At 41.0% G+C, this 25,383-nt stretch overlaps 2 protein-coding genes across 18 annotated transcripts in view; one reads left to right on the top strand and one right to left on the bottom strand.

Annotated features, from left to right (window-relative positions):
• SENP7 (SUMO specific peptidase 7) overlaps positions 1 to 25,383 on the top strand; it is a 184,947-nt gene that overhangs the window by 15,273 nt on the left and 144,291 nt on the right. For 9 of the 11 annotated variants that reach the window (XM_044941267.2, XM_044941279.2, XM_044941309.2 and 6 more), the window contains exon 2: positions 24,606 to 24,691. In XM_044941267.2, coding sequence (XP_044797202.2) covers positions 24,652 to 24,691 — 40 coding nt within the window. In that variant the 5' untranslated portion in view covers positions 24,606 to 24,651. Of the gene's footprint in view, positions 1 to 17,028; positions 17,106 to 24,603; positions 24,692 to 25,383 lie in introns of those variants that run through there. The other 2 variants (XM_044941266.2, XM_044941299.2) reach the window with 2 other exon arrangements.
• On the bottom strand, positions 486 to 25,109 carry LOC102398236 (putative protein FAM172B). 7 transcript variants are annotated; one of them, XM_044941342.1, is made up of 4 exons: positions 23,940 to 24,438; positions 23,606 to 23,707; positions 23,315 to 23,381; positions 17,407 to 18,890 (listed from the first exon to the last, which is right to left on the bottom strand). In XM_044941342.1, exons 3-4 carry the CDS (start codon positions 23,324 to 23,326, stop codon positions 17,799 to 17,801), a joined length of 1,104 nt encoding a protein of 367 aa, XP_044797277.1. In that variant the 5' UTR covers positions 23,327 to 23,381; positions 23,606 to 23,707; positions 23,940 to 24,438; the 3' UTR covers positions 17,407 to 17,798. The 7 variants fall into 7 exon arrangements, with proteins under 7 accessions (XP_044797288.1, XP_044797277.1, XP_025138892.1 ...); XM_044941353.1 differs by lacking the exons at positions 17,407 to 18,890; positions 23,606 to 23,707; positions 23,940 to 24,438 and adding exons at positions 486 to 605; positions 24,734 to 25,109; XM_025283107.2 differs by lacking the exons at positions 23,606 to 23,707; positions 23,940 to 24,438 and adding an exon at positions 24,734 to 25,109.

Genomic DNA, 25,383 nt, shown 5'->3' with positions numbered 1-25,383 from the left:
ATCACCTCCGTCTTGGTCCTCCCTCCCCTCGCCCCACCTCACCCTTCTAGGTCATCATAGAACCCTGGGTTGAGCTTCCTGTGTTATACACCAGGTTCCCACTAGCTGTCTGTTTTACATAAGATCACCTTCCTCTTGGAACTCCCTCCCCCCGACCCCACCCCACCCCTCTAGATCATCACAGAACTCTGGGTTGAGCTCCCTGTGTTATACACCTGCTTCCCACTAGCTGTCTGTTTTACATATGGTAGTATATATATCTCAATGCCACTCTTTCAATTTGTCCCACCCTCGACTTCACTCACTGTGTCCATAAGTCCATTCTCTACATCTTCGTCTCTATTCTTGCTAAATGTTAGTCGCTTCAGTCGTGTCCGACTCTTTGCGACCCCATGGACTGTAGTCCGCCAGGCTCTTCTGTTCATGGAATTCTCCAGGCAAGAATACTGGAGTGGGTTGCCATTTTCTTCTCCAGGGGATCTTCCCAACCCAGGGATCGAACTTGGGTTTCGTGCATTGTGGGCAGATGCTTTACTGGCTGAGCCACCAGGGAAGTAAGATTTTCGCTGAGTTCCCATTTCTGAAGGAAGTAGTCTGCTAAGAATCTGTGGAGAGTGAAGAAAGGGAGAAGGTTTGATACTGTCATGAATAATTAATGTGACATACTAAGAGTGATGGAGAAGTTTTTCACGTATTTTGGTATAGGTGGCTTTTATCTATGGTTCTACCTGAACTTTGTGTGAACTAAAACAGCCTGAATTATGACTTGTTGAATGCTTATACAGCATATCTGCTTTAAATATTAAGGTAAAGAATGCCCTCAATTAAGATAAAGATAAATAGCTCCCTACCTATGGCATTGTTTAATAGTTTCTTGATGATGATGTTTCCTTCCCAGACACCAGGATCCTGCTATCTCATTGAATTCATACTAATCTGTCTGTTTTGAAACATTGAATGATTGCACCCCTGTTGTGTTTGATGTGTGTTCTTTGTTTTAATAATAAGGTTTAAAACTGTGTTGAAAACCATGCTTCATTGGAACAGATCCTTGGAGCCACTAAGAAGCTTCCTCCTAGGCTATATTCCCCATTTTGGCTCAAGTAAAACTCTTTTCTATTTCTTAGAATAGTTTTAAGTATTGATTATTTGTATCAGCAATAGAAACAGAAAGTAGAGTGGCATTTACAGGGGCTAAGAGGATGGTGCTGAAAATGAAGTGTTTAGTGGTATAAAGTTTCAGTTTTGTAAGGTGAAAAAGTTCTAGAGATCTGTTGCACAACAATACTACCGAAGTTAAAAATTGTTAATATGGTAAACTTATGTTTTCCCTAAAATCACAATTAAAAAAAAAACAAAAAGAAGTGTCAGCTGATTAGGGAATGACAGTCATGTTGTTGGGCTCTATTTATGATTTAATTTGGGTTTCCCTGGTGGCTCAGACAGTCAGGAATCTTCCTACAATGCAGCAGACCTGGGTTTGATCCCTGGGTTGGAAAGATTCCCTGGAGAAGGGAATGGCAACCCATTCCAGTATTCTTGTCTGGAGAATTCCATGGACAGAGGAGCCTGGTGTGCTGCAGTCCATGGGACTGAAAAGAGTCAGACATGACTGAGCTACTAACACACAATCTAATTCAGTTTGTTTGTTTTTGTTCAGTCTCTAAGTCATGTCTAAATCTTTGTAACTGCATGGACTGCAGCATGCCAGGCTTCCCTGTCCTTTGCTATCTCCTGGAGTTTGTTCAAACTCATGCCCATTAAGTCAATGATGCTATCCAATCATCTCATCCTCTATTGCCCCCTTCTCCTCCTGCCTTTAATCTTTGCCAGGATCAGAGTCTTTTCCAATGAGTCGGCTCTTTGCATCACGTGGCCAAAGTATTGGAGCTTCAGTTTCAGCATCAGTCCTTCCAATGAATATTCAGGGTTGGTTTCCTTTAGGATTGATTCATTTGATCTCCTTGCAGTCCAGGGAGCTCTCAAGAGTCTTCTCCAGCACCACAGTTTGAAAGCTCAATTCTTTGGCACTTAGCCTTCTTGATGGTCCAACTCTTACATCCATACATGACTGCAGGAAAAACCATAGCTTTTACTGTACAGACCTTTGTTGGCAGAGTGATGTCTCTGCTTTTTAATACACTGTCTAGGTTTGTCATAGCTTTTCTTCCAAGGAGCAAGTTTTTAATTTCATGGCTGCAGTCACCATCCACGGTGATTTTGAAGCCCAAGAGAAGAAAATCTGTCACTTTTTCCACTTTTTCTCCTATTTGCTATGAAGTGATGAGAGTACATGCCCTAATCTTTTTCTGAATGTTGAGTTTTAAGCCAGCTTTTTCACTCTTTCACCCTTATCAAGAGGCTTTTTAGTAACTCCTCGATTTCTGTCATTAGAGTGGTATCATCTGCATATCTGATTGTTGATATTTCTCCCAGCAAATCTTGATTCCAGCTTGTGATTCATCAAGCCTGGCATTTTGCATGATGTACCTTGCATTTAAATTAAATAAACAGCGTGACAATATATAGCCTTGTCATATTCCTTTCCCAATTTTGAACCAGTTCATTGTTCCATGTCTGGATATAATTGTTGCTTTTTGACCTCATACAGGTTTCTCAGGAGGCAGGTAAGGTGGTCTGGTATTCCCACATCTTTAAGAATTTTCCACACTTTGTTGTGATCCACACAGTTCAAAGCTTTAGCGTAATCAATGAAGCAGATGTTTTCCTGGAATTCCCTTGCTTTCTCTGTGATCCAGGGAATGTTGCCAATTTGATCTCTGCTTCCCCTCCCTTTTCTAAACTCAGCTTGTACATCTGGAAGTTCTTGGTTCACATACTGCTGAAGCCTAGCTTAAAGGATTGTGAGTATTACTTTCTAGTGATATCACTCTATCTTGTTATGTGATCTCCCCTGCCCGCCTCCATTTTGCCAGCAAAGGAGATGAGAAACAGGTTAGTAGATGGAATTGAGTAGGAGATCAGAAACAGGTGAATAGATGTAATTGAGTAAGCAAACTGAACAATATGATACTGAAAAGAGCCAGGTATCATCTACTTTTGTGAATGTTTTGGTGGAGCAATATATATTTGGTACAGCCAAGATTCAGGCCATGACCACAAGAGTCAGTGGCAGGATTACAGTGGGATGGGTCATGAGAGATGATCTAGAAATCCAAGTCAGGGTATAAGTATGGTACAGTTTTTGATTCAATACTCAATTTTGTACTCTGTATTTAGTAGCATTTGAAGTTTCTCTTTTGGTGTGGGCCTGTCTTACAGTTTACTAAAATTAGGGAGGTCTCTGCTTTCTGGGGCAGATATTATTTTGATTTTTAAAAATGAGATGAAAGTTTTAGGATACTTGAGAGTCAGAGGCCAAACAAAAGGATTTTCTTGTCCTTTCATGCCTTGCAAAGTTTATTGCTATGCAATACCTTGACCATTTCTCTCTCAGCCCGAGGGTAGGTAGTGTCTTCTGTTATCTAATTGTTCTAGGATTTGGGAACTGGGATGTATTATTTAGGAAAAGTGAAGTTGCTCAGTCATGTCTGACTCTTTGCAACCCTAAGGGCTGTTGCCTACCAGGCTCCTCAGTCCACAGAATTTTCCAGGCAAGAATACTGGAGTGGGTTGCCATTTCCTTCTCCAGGGGATCTTCCCAACCCAGGGATCGAACCCGGGTCTCTCTAATTGCAGGCAGATGCTTTACCGCCTGTGCCACCAGGGAAGCCCCTGTGAAGCTGTTTCCATGTGGTTTCGAACCGGGGACCTTTTGCATGTTAGGCAAACGTGATAACCACTACACTATAGAAACCACACAAATGAAAGTCACTCAGTCGTGTCTGATTCTTTGGGACCCCATGGACTGTAGGCTGCCAGGCTCCTCTGTCCATGGAATTCTCTGGGCCAGAATACTGGAGTGGGCAGCCTTTCCCTTCTCCAGGGGATCTTCCCAGCCCAGGGATTGAACCCAGGTCTCCCACATTGCAGGCGGATTCTTTACCAGCTGAGCTACCAGGGAAGCCCAAGAATACTGGAGTGGGAAGCCTATCCCTTCTCCAATGGATCATCTTGACCCAGGAATCGAACTGGGGTCTCCTGCATTGCAGGCGGATTCTTTACCAACTGAGCTATTTAGGAAATACTGCTAAAAACAGGATTTCCCCCAAGCCACAAATCCTCTCCACAAAGATAGTAAAGAAAGAAAACATTTAGTTTTGAATAAGCACTAAACCAGGTTGTGGTGGGCATCATAGGCAACCTGTGAAGAGATTGTGAAGACAGAAAGGAATCTCACCCCCTTAACTAGCCAAGTAGATAACCCCCACTGCAAACATATTTTCAAAATAAACAATAAACAGCCCTCAAGAGAACCTAACAGCATACTTTGTCATGTGAAGTTCATCCTAACTTTATCATGATAATTGAGGTTACTTTTATTTGTTAATTAGCTTTATCCAGTGAGAAAAACAAACTTTTAATCTTTTTGACAGGACATGGTTTTGCCAGTTGGAGCAAGGCATCCATCAAAGTTAAGCTCTTGCCCTGGCATGAGAACTATGAGATAGGGGAACTACCTTCCTTGATCTTTATATTTTAAAAAGATGGCTTTCAGGTTCTAGAGGAAACATTCCTGAGTTGTGAGATGGGCAAGAAGCTTATTTAGCCATTATGAATATTTACATCTATTTGAAAAGGAGAAAGAAATTCTGAAAGTGGGAGGGGAAGAAATCCCTTTGTTTTCAACAATGAGGATTACATCTCTTATTTTTAATTTCTATTTGCCCTTAAATTATATGGTAGACAACTGGAGGTAATGGTGGTGAAAGACAAGTGAGACACACCACTTCCTTTCCTATGGGGAGAGAGACAAATGTGTCAGTTGGATCATTGGGACCATAAAACATGGGTTCAGCCAATAAACCTCTTTTGTTGCTTTCTTCAGGGGAGGAACTTTGGTCCAGATGATCATCCATGATAACTTTCACCTCACAAGAGATAGATTTAACTTTATTACCTCTCTGGTAACTCCTAATCTTTCAAACAGTCGTTCCCAAAGTGTGATCCTCAGACTGACAGCATCAGCATCACCTGGGAACTTGTTAAAAGGCAAATTTTGTGGCCCCACCTAGCAATCCTACTGAATCAGAAACTCTGGCAGTGACACCTAGCAGTTGGTGTTTTAAGACTTCCAAATTATTCTGATGTACTTTGAAGACAGAGAACCACTGCCTTTGAAGAAACCTTGAAAAGGAAGTAAGAGAAATTCTTGCCATCTTCTTTAACAGAGACTTCCCATAGCAAATTCGCAAACAACATGTTTTCTTTTTTTGTTAAAAATATGTTTAGTATTAGGTAAGCCCCTGGTGGCTCAGAGGGTCAAGAGTCTGCCTGCAGTGCAGGAGACCTGGGTTCGATCCCTGGGTGGAGAAGATCCCCTGGAGAAGGAAATGGCAACCCACTCCAGTATTCTTGCCTGGAGAATGCCATGGACAGAAGAACCTAGCAGGCTACAGTCCATGTTTAGTATTGGGAGGCGACACACAAATCTTATACTTTCCTTACAATGATCATAACCTGTTACTTGTAACTGTTGGTATCTTCCACAAAAAGGGGAAAAAATGATCACATACTGATGTCCGAAAGCCTTAGGATTTTCCTGAAGTGGCATATCAGTCTTTCCTTTATCAGGGCACATCTCTGGTCTGCAGCTTATAGCCAGAAATCTGGAGATGTCCTTTTTTTGACTTCAAGCTGCTAAAATGGACCTACATCAGAAGGCAGAGAAAGGGATTATTTAAGGTGACTCTAGGAAGGAAAATGAAAATAAGCTTTCTTTTCAATTTGTGGCAAAAATTTTGATGTTTTGCAGAGAAAAAGGAAAGCAGTAGATAAGTACACAGCCGTTTCAAGATAAACATGTTCCCAGAGCCAAGATAATTTTATAAGCAACAACTGCATTGAGCTGAGTTGCACAGAGTCGGACACCACTGAAGTGACTTAGCAGCAGCAGCAAGAGGTGGAGTCTAATTCCTCTTCCCTTGGACTTAGTGACCTGTGTCTAACAAATAGGAAAAGAGTAGACCAGTATGCCACTTCAGAGCATAGGTCATAAAAGATAGTGTAGTTTCCTGCTTGCCCATTCACCTGGGTGATTCATCCCAGGGGAAGCTAGCTGCCCTGTTGTGAGGACACTCAAGTGACAAAGACTCTCCTTGGCCACATTTTAGTTAAGCTCCTCTGAGTCCTCTCCTGGGACTAGTCCTTGACCTTGACCTGTGAGAGTGCTGCTGCTAAGTCACTTCATTCATGTCCAACTCTGTGCAACCCCATAGATGGCAGCCCACCAGGCCCCCCTGTCCTTGGGATTCTCCAGGCAAGAATAGTGGAGTGGGTTGCCATTTCCTTCTCCAATGCATGAAAGTGAAAAGTGAAAGTAAAGTCGCTCAGTCATATCCGACTCTTAGCGACCCCATGGACTGCAGCCTACCAGGCTCATCCATCCATGGGATTTTCCAGGCAAGAGTACTGGAGTGGGGTGCCATTGCCTTCTCTGGTGAGAGTGCATAGGTCACTGTTAGTAAGATTCCTGCTAAGTCATCCCCAACCTTGATATCTAATCAAGTTTATCATTCCCCATTCCTCATGTCTAAGCCCTTGGGTGGCCTTTAGCAAGACTCTCTTTACTCCTGAGATTTCCTCTTAGTTTTGGATCCACTGATACTGTTCAGTTCAGTTCAGTTCAGTCACTCAGTCCTGTCTGACTCTTTGCAACCCCATGGACTGCAGCATGCCAGGCTTCCCTGTCCATCACCAACTCCTGGAGCTTACTCAAACTCATGTCCATTGAATTAGTGATGCCATCAAACCATCTTATCCTCTGTCATCCCCTCTTCCTCCCACCTTCAGTCCTTCCCAGCATCAGGGTTTTTTCAAATGAGTCATTCTTCACCTCAGGTGGCCAAAGTATTGCAGTTGCAACTTCAGCATCAGTCCTTTCAATGAATATTCAGGACTGATTTCCTTCAGGATGGACTGGTTGGATCTCCTTGATGTCCAAGGGACTCTCAGAGAGTCTTCTCCAACAGCACAGTTCAAAAGCATTGATTCTTCAGCGTTCAGCTTTCTTTATAGTCCAACTCTCATATCCATACATGACTACTGGAAAACCATAGCTTTGACTAGATGGACCTTTGTTGGCAAAATAATGTCTCTGCTTTTGAATATGCTGTCCAGGTTGGTCAAAACTTTTCTTACAAGAAGCAAGCATCTTTTAATTTCATGGCTTCAGTCACCATCTGCAGTGATTTTGGAGCCCAGAAAAATAAAGTCTGTCACTGCTTCCATTGTTTCCCCATCTATTTGCCATGAAGTGATAGGACCAGATGCCATGATCTTTGTTTTCTGAATGTTGAGCTTTAAGCCAACTTTTTCACTCTCCTCTTTCACTTTCATCAAGAGGCTCTTTAGTTCTTCTTTGCTTTCTGCCATAAGTGTGGTGTCATCTGCATATCTGAGGTTATTGATATTTCTCCTGGCAATCTTGATTCCAGCTTATGCTTTATCCAGTCTGGCATTTCTCATGATGTACTCTGCACATAATTTAAATAAGCAGGGTGACAATATACAGCCTTGACGTACTCCTTTCCTGATTTGCAACCAGTCTGTTATTCCTTGTCCAGTTCTAACTGTTGCATCCTGACCTGCATAAAGATTTCTCAGGAGGCAGGTCAGATGGTCTGGTATTCCCATCTCTTTCAGAATTTTCCACATTTATTGTGATCCACACAGTCAAAGGCTTTGGCATAGTCAATAAAGCAGAAATAAATGTTTTTCTGGAACTTGCTCACTTTTTCAATGATCCAATGGATGTTGGCAATTTGATCTCTGGTTCCTCTGCCTTTTCTAAATCCAGCCGAACATCTGGAAGTTCATGGTGCATGTATTGTTGAAGCCTGGCTTGGAGAATTTTGAACATTGCTTTACTGGTGTGTGCTGCTGCTGCTAAGTCGCTTCATTTATGTCCGACTCTGTGTGACCCCATAGACGGCAGCCCACCAGGCTCCGCCGTCCTTGGGATTCTCCAGGCAAGAGCACTGGAGTGGGTTGCCATTTCCTTCTCCAGCGCATGAAAGTAAAAAGTAAAAGTGAAGTCGCTCAGTCGTGTCTGACTCTCAGCGACCCCATGGACTGCAGCCTTCCAGGCTCCTCCGTCCATGGGATTTTCCAGGCAAGAGTACTGGAGTAGGTTGCCATTGCCTTCTCTGACTGGTGTGTGAGATGAGTGCAATTGTGTGGTAGTTTGAGCATTCCTTGGCATTGCCTTTCTTTGGGACTGGAATGAAAACTGACCTTTTCCAGTCCTGTGGCCACTGCTGAGTTTTCCAAATTTGCGGGCATGTTGAGTGCAGCACTTACACAGCATCATCTTTTAGGATTTGAAATAGCTCAACTGGAATTCCATCACCTCCACTAGCTTTGTTCATAGTGATGCTTCCTGAGACTCCTTGACTTCACATTCCAGGAGGTCTGGCTCTAGGTGAGTGATCACACCATGATGATTATTTGGGTCATGAAGATCTTTTTTTGTATAGTTCTCTATATTCTTGACACCTCTTCTTAATATCTTCTGCTTCTGTCAGGTCCATACCATTTCTGTCCTTTATTGAGCCCATCTTTGCATGAAATGTTCCCTTGGTATCTCTAATTTTCTTGAAGAGATCTCTAGTCTTTACCAGTCTATTGTTTCCCTCTATTTCTTTGATCACTGAGGAAGGCTTTCTTATCTCTTCTTGCTATTCTTTGGAACGCTGCATTCAAATGTGTATATCTTTCCTTTTCTCTTTTGCTTTTTGCTTCTTTTCTTTTCATAGCTATTTGTAAGGCCTCCTCAGACAACCTTTTTGTATTTCTTTTTCTTGGGGATAGTCTTGATCCCTGTCTCCTGTAAAATGTAATGAACCTCTCTCCATAGTTCATCAGGCACTCTGTCTATCAGATCTAGTCCCTTAAATCTATTTCTCACCTCCACTGTATAATCGTAAGGGATTTGATTTAGGTCATACCTGAATGGTCTAGTGGTTTTCCCTACTTTCTTCAGTTTCAGTCTGAATTTGGCAATAAGGAGTTAATGATCTGAGCCACAGTCAGCTCCCAGTCTTGTTTTTGCTGACTGTATAGAGCCTCTCCATGTTTGGCTGCAAAGAATATAATCAATCTGATTTCAGTGTTGACCATCTGGTGATGTCCATGTGTAGAGTCTTCTCTTGTGTTGTTAGAAGAGGGTGTTTGCTATGACCAGTGCATTCTCTTGGCAGAACTCGTATTAGCCTTTGCCTGCTTCATTCTGTACTCCAATGCCAAATTTGCCTGTTATTCCAAGTATTTCTTGACTTCCTACTTTTGCATTCCAGTCCCCTGTAATGAAAAGGACATCTTTTTTGGGTGTTAGTTCTAGAAGGCCTTGTAGGTCTTCATAGACCCATTCAACATTCATTTCAACTGTTCAGCATTACTGGCTGGGGCACAGACTTGGATTACTGTGATATTGAATGGTTTGCCTTGGAAATGAACAGAAATCATTCTATCATTTTTGAGATTGCATCCACATACTGCATTTCAGACTCTTGTTGAGTATGATGGCTACTCCATTTCTTCTAAGGGATTCTTGCCCACAGTAGTAGATATAATGGTCATCTGAGTTAAATCCACCCATTCCAGTCCATTTTAGTTGGCTGATTCCTAAAATTTCGACATTCACTCTTGCCATCTCCTGTTTGAGCACTTCCAATTTCGCCTTGATTCATGGACCTAACATTCCAGGTTTCTATGCAGTATTTACTTCCATCACCAGTCACATCCACAACTGGGTGGTGTTTTTGCTTTGCCTGTCTCTTCATTCTTTCTGGAGTTATTTCTCCACCTATCTCCAGTGGCATATTGGGCATCTACTGACCTGGGGAGTTCATCTTTCAGTGCCCTGTCTTTTTGCCTTTTCATACTGTTCATGGGGTTTTCAAGGCACGAGTGCTGAAGTGGTTTGCCAGACCCATCTGTCTTGGGTGGCTCATAGTTTCATTGAGTTAGACAAGGCTGTGGTCCATGTGATCAGATTGGTTAGTTTTCTGTGATTGTGGTTTTCATTCTGTCTGCCCTCTGACGGAGGAAAAGAGGCTTATGGAAGCTTTCTGATGGGAGAGACTGACTGAGGGGGAAAATGGGTCTTGTTCTGATGGGCAGGGCCATGCTCAGTAAATCTTTAATCCAATTTTCTTTCGATGGGTGGTGTTCCCTCCCTATTAATGTACTTTCACAAAGAGTGTGTGAACTGAACTGAACTGAATAGGAGAGGAAGGGGCAGGGCACAATTTTTGAAAGAATGACATGACCCAAGGTCACAACTTAAACCAATTAGAATCAAATGGGACCAAGATGGCAGACAAGACTAGACCTTGATCCTCAATCAGCAAGCAAAATGACACGCCCAGAGGTGCCATGACAGTTGCAGGGCAAAAGACCAAGGAGTGGGTGATAGCCCAAGTCCTGGAGACCTCCACTCCTTCCCAAAAATAGTTGGAATAATTCTCCCACTCATTAGTATATGAAATTACCTAGCCTATAAAAACTAACCGTGCTGCATTTTGCAGTACACTTGCCCTCTGTGATGGCCCACACTCTTGTTTGTGGAGTGTGTTTCTCTCTGAATCTGAATAAATCCATTTCTTACATATCAGTTTGTTTCTCACTGAAGTCTTTCTGCAATGAGACATCAAGAACCTGAGCTTTATTAGGCCCTGAAATCAGGTACCATGGGTTTTGGCCTGGTTCAAGTTCCAGGCATGTGGGTTCAAGTTTGAAACTGGGTTTTGGCTGGAGTCCCAGACATGTGGGTTCAAGTCCCAATCTGAGGTAAACAGTTTTAATACCCCTACTCTAATTCTTGACTGTAAATTCCTACTTGTCTTTGTTGTGTTTAGACTTGAGCCTGATCTTTCTTCTCTGTTGGCAGTAACCCTAATTGCAATAGTCTTGAATAAAGTCTTCTTTACTATTTTAACAAGGGTTAGGTTAATTTTTTAATAGAAGCAGCCTGTGTAACAAGTCCATACAGTGAGTTACTAAGGCTCAACTGTAGATCACCATGGCTTGTCCTTTTTTTTTTTCATGGTCATAAAATCTTAAAATTTTAAGCCTAAACTTTACAGAATAAATATACTGGACCCTATCTCCATCAATCCTAACTTTTAGTTGCTATTTTAAATGTTAAATGTTTCCCTAACCACTAAAATATTAGTGGTCTTACAATGTCTGGATTATGGAAATACATATTTCTGAGTTAAATGCTTCAGATCATCTGGTATGTGCTCTTCTGAGGGATCCTGAACCAGACTCACTCAACTAAGCTGCTCCTGAACAGAAGCTGTGAGATAATAAATGCTATGTTAAGTCACTAAGTTTTGGGGGTAATCTAATATGTAGCAACAGAGTATCATAGGCTGGGAGCCTTAAACAGAAAGTATTCCTCACAGTTCTAGATCTGGGAAGTCCATGATCGGGTATCAGTAGATTCAGTGTCCAGTGAAGACCTGCTTCATAGATGGCTGTCTTCTCACTGTGTCTCACGTTGCTGTTGTTGTTCAATTACTAAATTGTGTCCAACTCGTTGTAACCCCATGGACTGTAGCATGCCAGGCCACCCTGTCCTTCATTATCTCCTGGAGTTTGCTTAAATTTATGTCCATTGAGTTGGTGATGCCATCCAACCATTTCATTCTCTGTTGTCCCCTTCTCCTGCCTTCAGTCTTCCCCAGCCAGCATCAGTGTTTTTTCAGTGAGTCAGTTCTTCACATCAGGTAGCCAAAGAATTAGAGCTTCAGATCCATCTTTCCAATGAATATTCAGGAATGATTTCATTTAGAACTGACTGGTTTGATCTCCTTGCTATCCAAGGGACTCTCAAGAGTGTTCTCCAGCACCACAGTTCAAAAGGATCAATATTTTGATGCTCAGCCTTCTTTATGGTCCAACTTTCACATCCATACATGACTACTGGAAAAACCATAGCTTTGACTATATGGACCTTTGTTGGCAAAGTGAGTTCTATGCTTTTTAATATGCTGTCTAGGCTTGTCATAGCTTTTCTTCCAAGGAGCAAGTGGTTTTTAATTTCATGGCTGCAGTTATAATCTGCAGTAAACTTTGGAGCCCAAAGAAAGAAAACTGGTTTTTCATTTTTCACTGTTTCTATTTTTCTCCTGTTTGCCATGAAATGATGGTACCAGATGCCATGATTTTAGTTTCTTTAATGTTGAGTTTTAAGTCAGCTTTTTCACTCTCTTCTTTCACCCTTATCAAGAGGCTCTTTAGTTACTCTTCCGCTGTCTGCCATTAGTATGATATCATCTGCATATTTGAGGTTGTTGATGTTGTTGTCTCACATTGCAGAAGGCAGCTTTCTGAGTTTCTTCCATAATAGCATTAATCCTGGTAATGAGGGCTCTACTCTCATGGTGTAATCACCTCCCAAATATCCTACCTCCTAAGAGCATCACATTGGAGATTAAAATTTCACCATGAATTTTGGTGGGGGACACAAACATTCAGTACATAACAGAAATTATAGTGTCAGTTCAGTTCAGTCGCTCAGTCTGTTTGCGACCCCATGAATTGTAGCATGCCAGGCCTCCCTGTCCATCACCAACTCCCGGAGTTCACTCAGACTCACGGCCATTGAGTCAGTGATGCCATCCAGCCATCTCATCCTCTGTTGTCCCCTTCTCTTCCTACCCCCAATCCCTCCCAGCATCAGAGTCAGCTATTCACATGAGGTGGCCAAAGTACTGGAGTTTCAGCTTTAGCATCATTCCTTCCAAAGAAATCCCAGGGCTGATCTCCTTCAGAATGGACTGGTTGGATCTCCTTGCAGTCCAAGGGACTCAAGAGTCTTCTCCAGCACCACAGTTCAAAAGCATCAATTCTTTGGCGCTCAGCCTTCTTCACAGTCCAACTCTCACATCCATACATGACCACAGGAAAAACCATAGCCTTGACTAGATGGACCTTTGTTGGCAAAGTAATGTCTCTGCTTTTCAATATGCTATCTAGGTTGGTCATAGCTTTTCTTACAAGTAGTGTCTTTTAATTTCATGGCTGCAGTCACCATCTGCAGTGATTTTGGAGCCCCAAAAAATAAAGTCTGACACTGTTTCCACTGTTTCCCCATCTATTTTCCATGAAGTGATGGGACCAGATGCCATGATCTTCGTTTTCTGAATGTTGAGCTTTAAGCCAACTTTTTCACTCTCCACATTCACCTTCATCAAGAGGCTTTTGAGTTCCTCTTCACTTTCTGCCATAAGGGTGGTGTCATCTGCCTGTCTGAGGTTATTGATATTTCTCCCAGCAATCTTGATTCCAGCTTGTGCTTTTTCCAGCCCAGCATTTCTCATGATGTACTCTGTGTATAAGTTAAATAAGCAGGGTGACAATATACAGCCTTGACGTATTCGTTTTCCTATTTGGAACCAGTCTGTTGTTCCAAGTCCAGTTCTAACTGTTGCTTCCTGATCTGCATACAGGTTTCTCAAGAGGCAGGTCAGGTGGTCTGGTATTCCCATCTCTTTCAGAATTGTCCACAGTTTATTGTGATCCACACAGTCAAAGGCTTTGGCATAGTCAATAAAGAAGAAATAGATGTTTTTCTGGAACTCTCTTGCTTTTTCCATGATCCAGCGGATGTTGGCAGTTTGATCTCTGCTTCCTCTGCCTTTGGAAGTTCAAGGTTCACGTATTGCTGAAGCCTGGCTTGGAGAATTTTGAGCATTACTTTACTAGCGTGTGAGATGAGTGCAATTGTGCGGTAGTTTGAGCATTCTTTGGCATTGCCTTTTTTTGGGATTGGAATGAAAACTGACCTTTTCCAATCCTGTGGCCTTAAACTAGGTTTAAAAAAAACAGAGAACTAAGAGGAACTTCCCTGATGGTTCAGTGATTAGGAGTCTGCTTTTGAAACAGGAGGGAAGGGGGCAGGGCACCACCTTTGAAAGAATGATATAGCTGGAGGGTACAACATAAACTGATTAGAACCAAATGGGTCCAAAATGGCAGACAAGTCAACTTGACTAGACCTTGATCCTCTGTATGGGCTCACTGTAACACATCAGCAGGCTAAAGGACACACCCAGAGGTGCCATGATAGTTCCAAGGTTGACCATCAAAGACCAAAAGTGGGTGGTAGCCTAACCCCTGGAAATCCCCACCCCCTTCCCCAAACTAGTTGGAATAATCCTCCCATTCATTAGCCTGTGAAATTACCCAGCCCATAAAAGCCAACCACACCACATTTCAAGGCCACTGCACTGGCCCCTTGTGTTGACCCACACTGTCTGTAGAGTGTGTTTCTCTCTGAATAACTCCATTTCTTACCTATCGTTTTGTCTCTTACTGAATTCTTTCTGTGATGAGAACATCAAGAACCTGAGCTTCATTAGGTCCTAAACCAGGTCTGTGACCTCAGTGGGAAGACTGTGAGTTTTGGCTGAGTTTGAGTCCCAAACTGGGTTTTGACTGGTTTCAAGTCTCAGCCATGTGGGGTCAAGTCCCAATCTGAGGTAAATGGTTTCACTTCCAGTGCAGGGGATGGGTTCAACCCCTGGTTGAGGAACTAAAATCCCACATGGTGTGTGATGTGGCCCAAAACCAATAAAAACAAAACAAAACCATTAGGAATTAGAACACTAGAAGAACTAGAAAGAGCTATGTACAAAAAAATTCATATGACTCATTAGATATGGCAGAGTCAATTTTTCAAATGTAACATCTAATATGTTTTCCTGTAGTACTCATGTAGGGGCAGAGCTAAAAAAAAACTTGTAACCTATTCCTTTATCTTTCTTTAAAACTTTCTGGAACCACCAAAATAAAGTTTTCACCAGTAGTCCCTATTTCAGTAAATGATACTTCTCTTTTTTCTTTTTAGTAAATAGTATTGTATTTCTGTCCAACTAGTTGCTGAAGACAAAACATCTGGGAACACTCCTTGTTATTTCCTTCTCCTTATTCCTGACCTCCAATCACAAAATTTTGTTCATTACATGTATTAAGCATTTCTCTGCAAATTAAAATCACAATGAAATATCACTTCACCCCTGTCAGAATGGCCCTCATCAAAGAGTCTACAAATAACAAATATTGAAGAGGATGTGGAGAAAAGAGAACCCTTGTATACTGTTGGTGGGAATGCAAATTGGTGCAGCCACTGTGGAAAACAGTATGGGAGTTCCTTGAAAAGCCAAAAATAGAGTTACCATATGAGCCAGCAATTCACTCCTGGGTGTACATCTGGAGAAAAATGAAAACACTAATTTGAAAAGATGCATGCACCCCAGTATTCATAGCAGCACTATTTACAATAGGCAAGATGTTGAAGCAACCCAATGCCCATTGATAGATGATTAGATTAAGATGTCATATGCAAATGAAATGGAAAAGCACTCAGCCATAAAAAGAATGGAATATTGCCATTTGCAGCAATGTGGATGGATCTGGAGAATATTATGCTTAGTGAAATGTCAAAGACAAATTATACATGGTATCACTCATATGTTGAATCTGAAAAAATAATACAAATGAATGTACATACAAAAGAAACAGATTCATAGATATAGAAAACAAGTTTATGGTTACCAAAGCAAAGGAAGGAATAAATTATGGGTATGGGAGTAACAGATGCAAACTATTATAAAATAGAGAAGCAACAAGGATTTATTGTATGAAAAAGTGAAAGTTGCTCAGTTGTGTCTGACCCTTTGTGACTCCGTGGATTATACAGTCCATGAAATTCTCTGAGCCAGAATACTGGAGTGGGTAGCTGTCCCTTTCTCTAGGGGATCTTCCTAATTCAGGAATCAAACACAAGTCTTCTGCATTGCAGGTGGATTCTTTACCAGCTGAGCTACCAGGGAAGCCCTTTATTGTATAGCACAGGGAATTATATTCAATATCTTATAATAATCTATGATGGAATATAATCCACACAAAAAAAATGAATCATTTTGCTGTACACTTAAATACTGTAAGACATTTACACTTATATAAAAAAAAAAGCATTGAACATTTCTCAAACTACTGCCAAAATTATTTGATCTCTTAGCTTCCAAGCTTGTTCTCCTTCTAAACTATTCTCTAAACTACAATCAGGATATTCTTTATAAAGTGTAAATCTGCTAATATTCTGTCTAAAACCATCCAATGGTTTCCATTGTCATTAGAATAAAGTTTTTTTTTTTTTGACATTGCAGCCTTAAGTAAGCTGCCTGTTTCTCCAACTTAACTTTGCAGCTACTGACAAAACTTCTATCAAATCTGATTTTGGCTCCTTGGAGCCCTTCTCTTGAGTAGGCTCTGACATTGGGCTCTGCCCTTGGTCTGTTTAGTCCAGGTGTAGCAAAAATTCTGCTGAGTCAGTTAGTGAAAATCTCACCTTTGGTATCTGAACATTCTCTATTATATTTGATAAAATTCCTCATTCTCCACTATCTTCTATCAATATCTTCCCAGCCCTGCCCTGCCCGCAGTAAGAATCCTGCTGCTGTCTCTTCAGTCGTGTCTGACTCTGTGCAACCCCATAGATGGCAGCCCACCAGGCTCCCCCGTCCCTGGGATTCTCCAGGCAAGAATACTGGAGTGGGTTGCCATTTCCTTCTCCAATGCATGAAAGTGGAAAGTCAAAGTGAAGTTCTCAGTTGTGTCCGACTCTTCGAGACCCCACAGGACTGCAGCCTACCAGGCTCCTCCTCCATCCATGGGATTTTCCAGGCAAGAGTACTGGCGTGGGGTGCCATTGCCTTTGGTATTCATTGCTACTGGGCTATAACTCCTCCCCCCACCCCCATCATTGTATTTGCAGTTGAGTCCTATCTTTCCCCTACTACAAAATCCCCATTGCACCAATCACTTTTGAATTTTCCTGTCTTTAATGAATGTCATGAATAATGTTTCCTTTACTACTACTCTATAATCTTTTAGCTCTTGCTGAACTGGACTTCTTCTGCCTCAGGACTTCTGCACATGTGATTCCTTTGACTGTGACTTTGTTTTCCCAGGTAACTACTACTGTTCTTCAAACTAGGCATCATTTTGTTAAAGGAGTATTCCCTGAATCCCAAAGCTATTATTAGCTCTCATATTGGATGTTCCATGATGCCCTTTATTTCTTAACACTCTTCACACTTGTAATTTGTTTTTCCTTGTGAACCTCAAAGAAAAATAAAGGCACTGCTGGCCTTGTTTGTCAATGTGCCCAACATTAATATTTACTAGTACATAGTAGACAGTCAGATATTAGTAAAGGTATGAGTAAACACACACATAAGAAAAACAAAAAACTCACAAATAAACCAAGAATGGAGTTTCCTTATGATACTTAATTTTATTTTCATTTATAATTTTAATATAGTGCTAATAATACAGAAGTCAAATATTGACTTAATATTTAATTTCTATCAATTACAGTTTTGGTGTCATTAAACCATATGAAATCTTTTCCTAAGAAGATCCTCTAACAAGACTACTTTGACTAATATTGTAAAATATTAATGATGGTACTGACTTCCTGGTTCATCAGTAGGCTACAGAACATATTTGCAAAACATATTTGCTTTTAAACAAATTCAGCAAATCAGACTTGAAGTCAGAACATAATACTGCATGTGAGTTGGAAGTGTTCTTCTCTTCTAGCATCTACATTAGCAAAGTTTCAGTGGGACAAAACAATCTTAGATGACAAAAAAAGTAACTTAAGCACTTTGCTTTCTTTTTGTGGAGCTTCTAGTCACTATGGACACTCGAGAGAAATTAGCTGCTTTGGCTTTCAAAGCTTTTCTAAAGTATTTAAAAATTGACTGAAGGCTAGAGGAAGGGGCTAAGTTGTGTTTTTCTGTACCAGCAGAAACTATAGGAAACTCCTTTTTCAAAACGGTCGTTGCAGGTTTATCCAAAGGCTTCGGACTTGTCACCCATTCACGGCAGTGCTGCTTTATCCATTCTAATAACTGGACATCGCTTCCCAACTGGTGTCCTACATGATGTTCAGAGTCAATAAGTGCAACAGCGTATACTTTGCTCATCACATCCCACTTTTTACGAACAAGCAAGTCCATAAAAACCAAGCCTCCATAACCATGTACAATGAAGGCAACATCCTTGCCTTCAGTCTTTGATATGAAGTAATCCCAAATATAAGCCATGTGTTCTTCAGGGGTGTTGCTGCATCTTTTTGGAATACATTGGAGAGACTCCTGGAGAGAGAAAAAGCTCTTTGTCTGAACCATTTTTCTGGAAGAGAACTCACCATTTTGTGTTAAAAGGCCTTTCCACTCTTCTCCTGTCTGCTGGTCCACAAAATTGTCATTGGGGTTTAGCACAATTACATCATAATGTGCCTGCAATGCCATTTGAATACATGGTATCTGACTTCCATGCTGGAGACCATGGTGTATTATTGCTTGCTGACTCCACTGACCAGCTCTAAAGACCCCGTGGTCTTGAAGGAGGACAAGAAGAGCAGAATGATGATTTGATAACGCTCTCTCACTCATGAAAAAGAAGCTTCTTGGTTCCTTATCAGCCTCTGGTGGGATATATACTTTTTGTAATTTGCACACTTTCTCCAAAAGTTCATAAATGTATTGTTCAAGCAAATGGCCAAGGGCCCAGTAGCGCTTGCTATTCCTCTCCAGGACATTTTTATAATAGTTAAAGGCAAAAGGCCCATGTGTCTCGGTGTGTCTCAATTCAACTTTTTCATTGAAGTCATATTTAAGTTCTTCTAGTAAGTCAGATTGTTCAATAAATTTTTGGAAGCTCAGTTTCTGAGTCACTGGTAACCACTGAAAGTAAAAAGCAGTATTATGTCAGTACTAGAAAAAAATACAAATTTCATCTTGCTTAAGTCTTCCTGTGGGAAATCATGTTAAGTTAAGCACTTTATGAAGATATTAGGGCTTCCCTGGTGGCCCCATGGTAAAGAATCTGCCTGCCAATGCAGGAGACACAAGAGATATGGTTTTGAACCCTGGGATGGGAAGATCCCTTAGAAGAGGAAATGGGAACCCACTCCAGTATTCTTGCCTGGGAAATCCCATAGATGGGGGATCTTGGAGGGCTACAGTCCGTAGGGTTGCAAAAAGAGTCAGGCACAACTTAGTGACCAAACAGCAAACATGAAGACATTAATATATTAACCTATGATAGAGATTTTAACTCAAAATAATTGTGAAAAATGCACAGTAGTGAGAAGTTGAATACACTAAGGGACAATGGATAGACCATATATAAAAACAGAACTCTGACCCACAATCTGCAGCAACTTGCCCAGGAAGTAAATCTCTCATCTACAATAAACAGCCCTGGAAGCCAGTCTTACAAGGCAGAATCTCAGGAAGTGAGACTGCTTACTTCTAGTGACAATCTGAGAAGTCAAACAATAACTTCTGTCACAGTTGGCCCCAAATGGCCAAGACTTGATTTGTATTTATTTACTTATTTGGCTGTGCCCAGTCTTAGCTGTGGCATGCAGGATCTTTAGTTGCAGCATGTGGGATCTAGTTCCCTGACCAAGGGTCGAACCCTGGGGTCCCCTGCATTGGCAATGTGGAGTCTCAGCCACTGGACCACCAGGCAAGTCCCAAGACTTGGTTAATAACTTATAGCTTCCATAATTTTTATCCCTGCTTCCAACTTAGGACCCACCAGAGAAAGCCACATAGGCACCCCTAACCAGTGACACAGGATGGCTCCCTTTTAGTTAGCTTGCAGACAGCTTCCTCATGCCAATATGGTCCAATCAGGACATGCCAGCAGCCTTCCCTTTTTTTCCACTACAAAGCTTTCCCGCTCGTCTGCTGGCCTTTGAGTCACTTCCAGAATGCAAGTGATGGTGGCTGACTCCCTTGCTATATAGTGAGCTCAGAATGAATAGATTTTGGTTTTCTCATTTGGTTAGTCTTTATCTCCACAGTAAGCATTTAAATATTTTTGCTATTAAATAAACGGCAGGGGATGGCAGTAGATGTGAAATGTGAACCAGGCACTGGAGATGATGATCAAGTTATCTAATAATAGAAGATATGGTTATTCTGATGTTTGAAACTAAAAGTGACTGAGAAGTTAACTTAGTTATTGTAGTCATAGCCCAAAGGGAAAGAAAAGTCCTTGAAAGGTTAAGTCCCAGGAGAAAAAAAACCTCAATAGACTTTATTTTGGGGAGAAAAAAAGGTTAAGTGGTTTGTGTTAAAATTAAACAACTGTTAAATAAATGATTAGGTACTGAGGCTATGTGACTCAAATTCATGTTCTTAACAAATACATTAATACTCTTGCTCCTGAATTTCTGAACACTCGCACTAGCAACCACAACCCACTTCCAATGAATAGCACTTAAAATGATTTTCAGTGCCACTCAAGCTGCTATCAAGGCTTAAGGTAAAATCAAAACAGTGCCAGCTTGCTTTGATTTCTTAACTCTTTTCTCACTTTCTGAATCTGACTCCCATACCCAACCAGTACGTTATGAAGGTATTTGGTTATCCAAATTATCCAACCTATATAGACAGCTATTTTCTGTTCCTTTAAAAACTTTTCCTTCCAGTGTTGCTGATCTCAGGTGCTGTTATGTAATTAATATCTTTTCCTAGAGTGCAAGTGACAGATAGGAGGAGCCTCTGGAAGTAGATTAATTGATTTGGGTTTAAATTCTAGCTCCAAATGTTAAGTTGAATGACTTTTAGCTGGTTTCTTAACCTCTATCAGTTTCAGTTTCTTCAACTTCTGAGTTTTAGTTTATACTATGTAAAACAGCAATCCATATTACCCTCTATCCTGCCACTGTACTTTATTTTTCTTCATAGCCTACATTACCACCTGATATATAATTGTATATTTAAAAATTGTCTCTCCTCACTAGAATGAAAGCTCTGTGAGAACAGGAACTTTGTTTAATTAACTGCTGTATCTATAGTACTTGGAACAGTGTCTGGGATATACAAATATTTTTTCAATGCATAAATGCAAAATAGGATAACATTTCACAAGGCTGTTGTGAGAATTAAATTAATATAGATAAAAGCCATTTTATGCAGTGTCTCACACATGGAAGTTTCTGTAAAATAAGACAGGATGATCTTCTTTTTGAGAAATATGAAATAAAAAAAAAATCTCTCTTGCCCAGCCTTTCTTATTCACTCAACATTGTGATTTTTTCCCACATTAATAAGCACAGTCCGAGATCATTCATTTTACCAATTTATAGTGTTCCATTGCTTGGATATGCCATGGTTTAACCATTATTCTGTTGAATAACTTTAAGGCTGCTCCAGTTTTCCACGATTATAAACAAAGTGGGGTTCCCTGGTAGCTCAGCTGGTAAAGAATCCGCCTGCAATGAGTGAGACTTGGGTTCAATTCCTGGATTGGGAAGATCCCCTGGAGGAGGGCATGGCAACCCACTCCAGTATTCTTGCCTGGAGAATCCCCATGGACAGAGGAGCCTGGTGGGCTACAGTTCATGGGGTCACAAAAAGTCAGACACAACTAAGCAACTAAGCACATAAAGCTGCAATGAACATTCTTATATATTTTTTGTGCACATATCAAGAGTTTCTCTAGGCAATATGCCTACAAGTGGAATTTCTAAGTCATGTTAACATCTTCCATTCTACCGGATACTGCTAAATTGCTCTCCAAAAGGAGGGTCTATTTTATAGTCTGGCATGGATGAGGTTTGTACAGAGAAGCAGTTATCTCTTATATCTAAAAATACTTTGTTTATTCAGGTACTATGCTGAAAACTGCCCTTTTCTCTACTGAAACAGAAAGATAACCTAGTATGTAAAACTCAATGAACTAAACCTAAATCAACTAAACTAAACCAAAGAGCTAAAGAATGTTGTTAGCTAACTTTTCTTTCAATCAGAGTAAAACCAAATCGGTATTTTCTAATAGCATGTGGTATATGGCATTCAATTCCTCTTTTTCACCTTTGTTAAGTGCTTTTGTACCTAGTTGTTTGAGAAACAATTCTCAGGGGAAAAGAATGGGCGTTTGCAAACTGGATAACCAATATGGCACACCGATAAATAAAGGACAAGTATTTAAGTGGAGCGAAAAGGAGCAAGGTGCAGAGTATCCTGTAGAATGAAAAGGCAGACAGTACTTTACAATTTATTGTAGTTTACATCGCTTGGCTAATATACTTCAACATGTAACTCTCCCCTGAATTCATATATAGCTGTTCCTTGATATATTTAGTCACCAACCAAACCTATTTATAATCAGATTGTACTTAAAAGTTAATTCACTTGGGAAAAAACAAAACAAAACAAAACAAAAAGTTAATTCACTTGGGAAGAGAAGTGTCATTTTTAGTTTAAGCTCTTCTCAAAGAAATTGTTACTTAAGGGGTAAAATAAAGAGCTGATCAATTTAACACTGCCATCATGTCCTGTAACTATTAAAAAAATCATACCCACTGCTTTTAATCCTATAGTCAAAACAAAAATAGAATATCTAATTTAAACACTTTATATACACTTTTAACACCCAATAAAGAACCATACTCATTAAGATCAAACCTGTCCATCCTCTCCTCCTATAAAATACTGGGCTGATGAATTTCTAATCTCAAACAATCTTAATTTAAAAGGCTGTATACATGGTGAGCTAAACATACATAAAAGAAATGACCTTATCTACAAACATACTAAGGGAATCATTCACTTTTTTTGAATGATTCACTTATTTTAAAAGTTCACAATTCACTTATTTTAAAATAAGGAAGCTTTCACCTGAACATCATAAAACACTATAAAACAAAAGATCATGTAATTAGTCTTTCATAAAGTGCAAAGTGAGATTGTTAAATGACTCCCTCAAAAGATGGAACTTTTTAGTCCTTTAAGTTGTTTGCAATACAACTATGCAGTCGATACTGTAAAAACAATAAAAATACTGGTTTCAAAAGCAAATTTCAAGTTTTTGAGCTTAAAGGTCATTTATCTTCAAATATGTTATTCAAAACCAGCTCCATTCAAAGAAACAATCTGACTCACTCTCTGTATTAACAGAAATGCTATATTTGGTTGAATGACAAGTTTAAATGATATGTTTGTAAGTTGACTAATATTATTTCTTATAATGTCATTTCTAATACGTTGACTTACTGCTAAACTTTAAAACCATTTACTTTTAAGGAAGCTTTGCACAGAAATGGATTAGGCTTACTTAGAATTTCCTTTTTTATGTTTCCATCTCTTACCTCTATTTCCATCTTTTTCCAGCTCTGTTTCGTATAATATCCGCTGATGAATCAAGCCAGCGTGATTCTGGAGTAAAATTCAATTTAAAAAGTTGATTTATATAATAAAATTCAGATATTTTCAGTAGGCAGTGTTTTTATTTGCTAAAAAGAAATAAACTGAGCCTCTAACTGAAATCCTTGTAGTGAATTTCATTCGCAGCAAGCCCTGATGTATTTCTGCTTTTCAGCCCTTCTGACCTTGCAAGACACTCCCCCCAGCCCAATAGGCATTATCACCTGGAGACTTACCCCTAGCTCCAACACAGACGACACAGTAATTAAAAAGTAAGGCTAAAAAAGCAAAAGCCAGGCTCTGGCAGTGAATTGAACAAGTCAAGTCCCATTACCAGCCTTGGCAAGATGGGGGAGAGGGGAGCGGATGTTAAACTGCTGGAACATTCCAGTATCATTTGCCTCTAACTACAGTGCTCTGTGTTATTTTGTTAAACTTACTATGATTAAAGTTTACCCACTTAAAAAAAGTATTCAAATATGTACTTTATGGCTAATCAAATAGATCAATTTTCTAAACTGATGGGTCCTATGAAAGGACTAAAAAAGTAATCAGCCCCAAAGTACTAACCGTTGAGTTCATTGAAGTCAGGGTTATTCCCTTAAGTACTGTAATAAAAATTAGTTGAACAAATTCATATACAGCCACCCACTTTATAGCATCTCATTATTTTATGTTAAAAAATTGAGATCCAGCTTTTTCCTTGTCCTTTAAAAATTATGGATTTGGATTTTGAAGAGATCCTATTACTCATTTTCCTCAGCTGACTTAATTGATTTCCACTCCAACTGCTAAACTAACAGGCTATTGATTTTTGTCTTGTTAAAGTCTTTTTGCTTCTAAATTTGAGGAAGCGCCTTGAGAACAGACATAGCAGACGCCACGAGTAAAATAATACAATCAAAGGACTGGGGTAGCGAAGTGGGGGAATTCCTAGCTTCCTTGCTTTAATTTTTAGTCAACCGCATCTTCAAGTCAACAAAACCTTTATGGGCTAAAACCTCACACCCAGTCTCAGTATCCTATAGGCACAGAGAGAATGAAAACACGCCACTTAAACAAACACTTGAGCGACTAACCCACAGAGCAAACAAGTCCCAGGAAGTGATTTCCGGATGGAGGTGGGAGGGGTGGTAATTTCCGGTCTGAGGCAGGCGACGGCTCTTGCGCAAGCGCAATTCTCACGTTCTTGGCTTTTTTTCCCTCCTCTCCCCTCCCCCTCCCTCCCCCACTCAGAGGGGGCTTGAGGTGACAGCGACTGCGATTCCAGCAGGAGGAGAAGATGGACAAGGGGAAGGCCGGGAGACGACGATCTTCTGCTGGTGAGAAAGGGTCGGAGGAGGACTGAGCATATTGTCTCCTACCTCGGGCAAAGGGGAGACACAGGCGGCGACGGGAGCTGCGGCCCGGAGCTGTGACGGCTCCGGCTCCGGCTCGGGCTCCGGCTTTGGCTCGGCTGTGCGGGGAGCGGAGGGGAGGGAACGGTGGGGCCCCGCACAATGGAAGGTCCCCTGGTCTCCCCGGCCCCTGCGGGTTGAAGACCAAGTCCGAGCTGTCATCAAAGCCTCAGTCGCTTTTCACCCCGTCACCCCTTTCATTTTTGTTTTCCTGCGAGCACCTTGCTTGGGTCTCGTCGAACCACGGGTCTTCCCGGTTGGTTTGTCGCTCTCCTGCCACGCCTTCCTTGTAATTCCACCAATGTTACTGTTTCATTTCCAGCTTCCCGGCATCTGACCCCACTTTCCCCTCTTCCTTTGATTCTTGACTTTGCCTCTTTCTCATTCCGCCCCCGCCCCCACCCCCACCCCAGGCAGGTAAAAGCAGCTGCGAAGGAGAGGCGGGGTTTGTTAATTGACACTTCATTTTTCGTCTGCTGCTGCTGCTAAGTCGCTTCAGTCGTGTCCGACTCTGTGCGACCCCATAGACGGCAGCCCACCAGGCTCCCCCGTCCCTGGGATTCTCCAGGCAAGAACACTGGAGTGGGCTGCCATTTCCTTCTCCAGACATTTCTCGT

The sequence above is a fragment of the Bubalus bubalis genome, chromosome 1, assembly GCF_019923935.1.
Source record: "Bubalus bubalis isolate 160015118507 breed Murrah chromosome 1, NDDB_SH_1, whole genome shotgun sequence".
In the NCBI taxonomy this organism is placed as follows: domain Eukaryota; kingdom Metazoa; phylum Chordata; class Mammalia; order Artiodactyla; family Bovidae; genus Bubalus; species Bubalus bubalis.
Note: the sequence above shows the minus strand (reverse complement) of the source record. Positions and strands in the feature narration are given on the sequence as shown.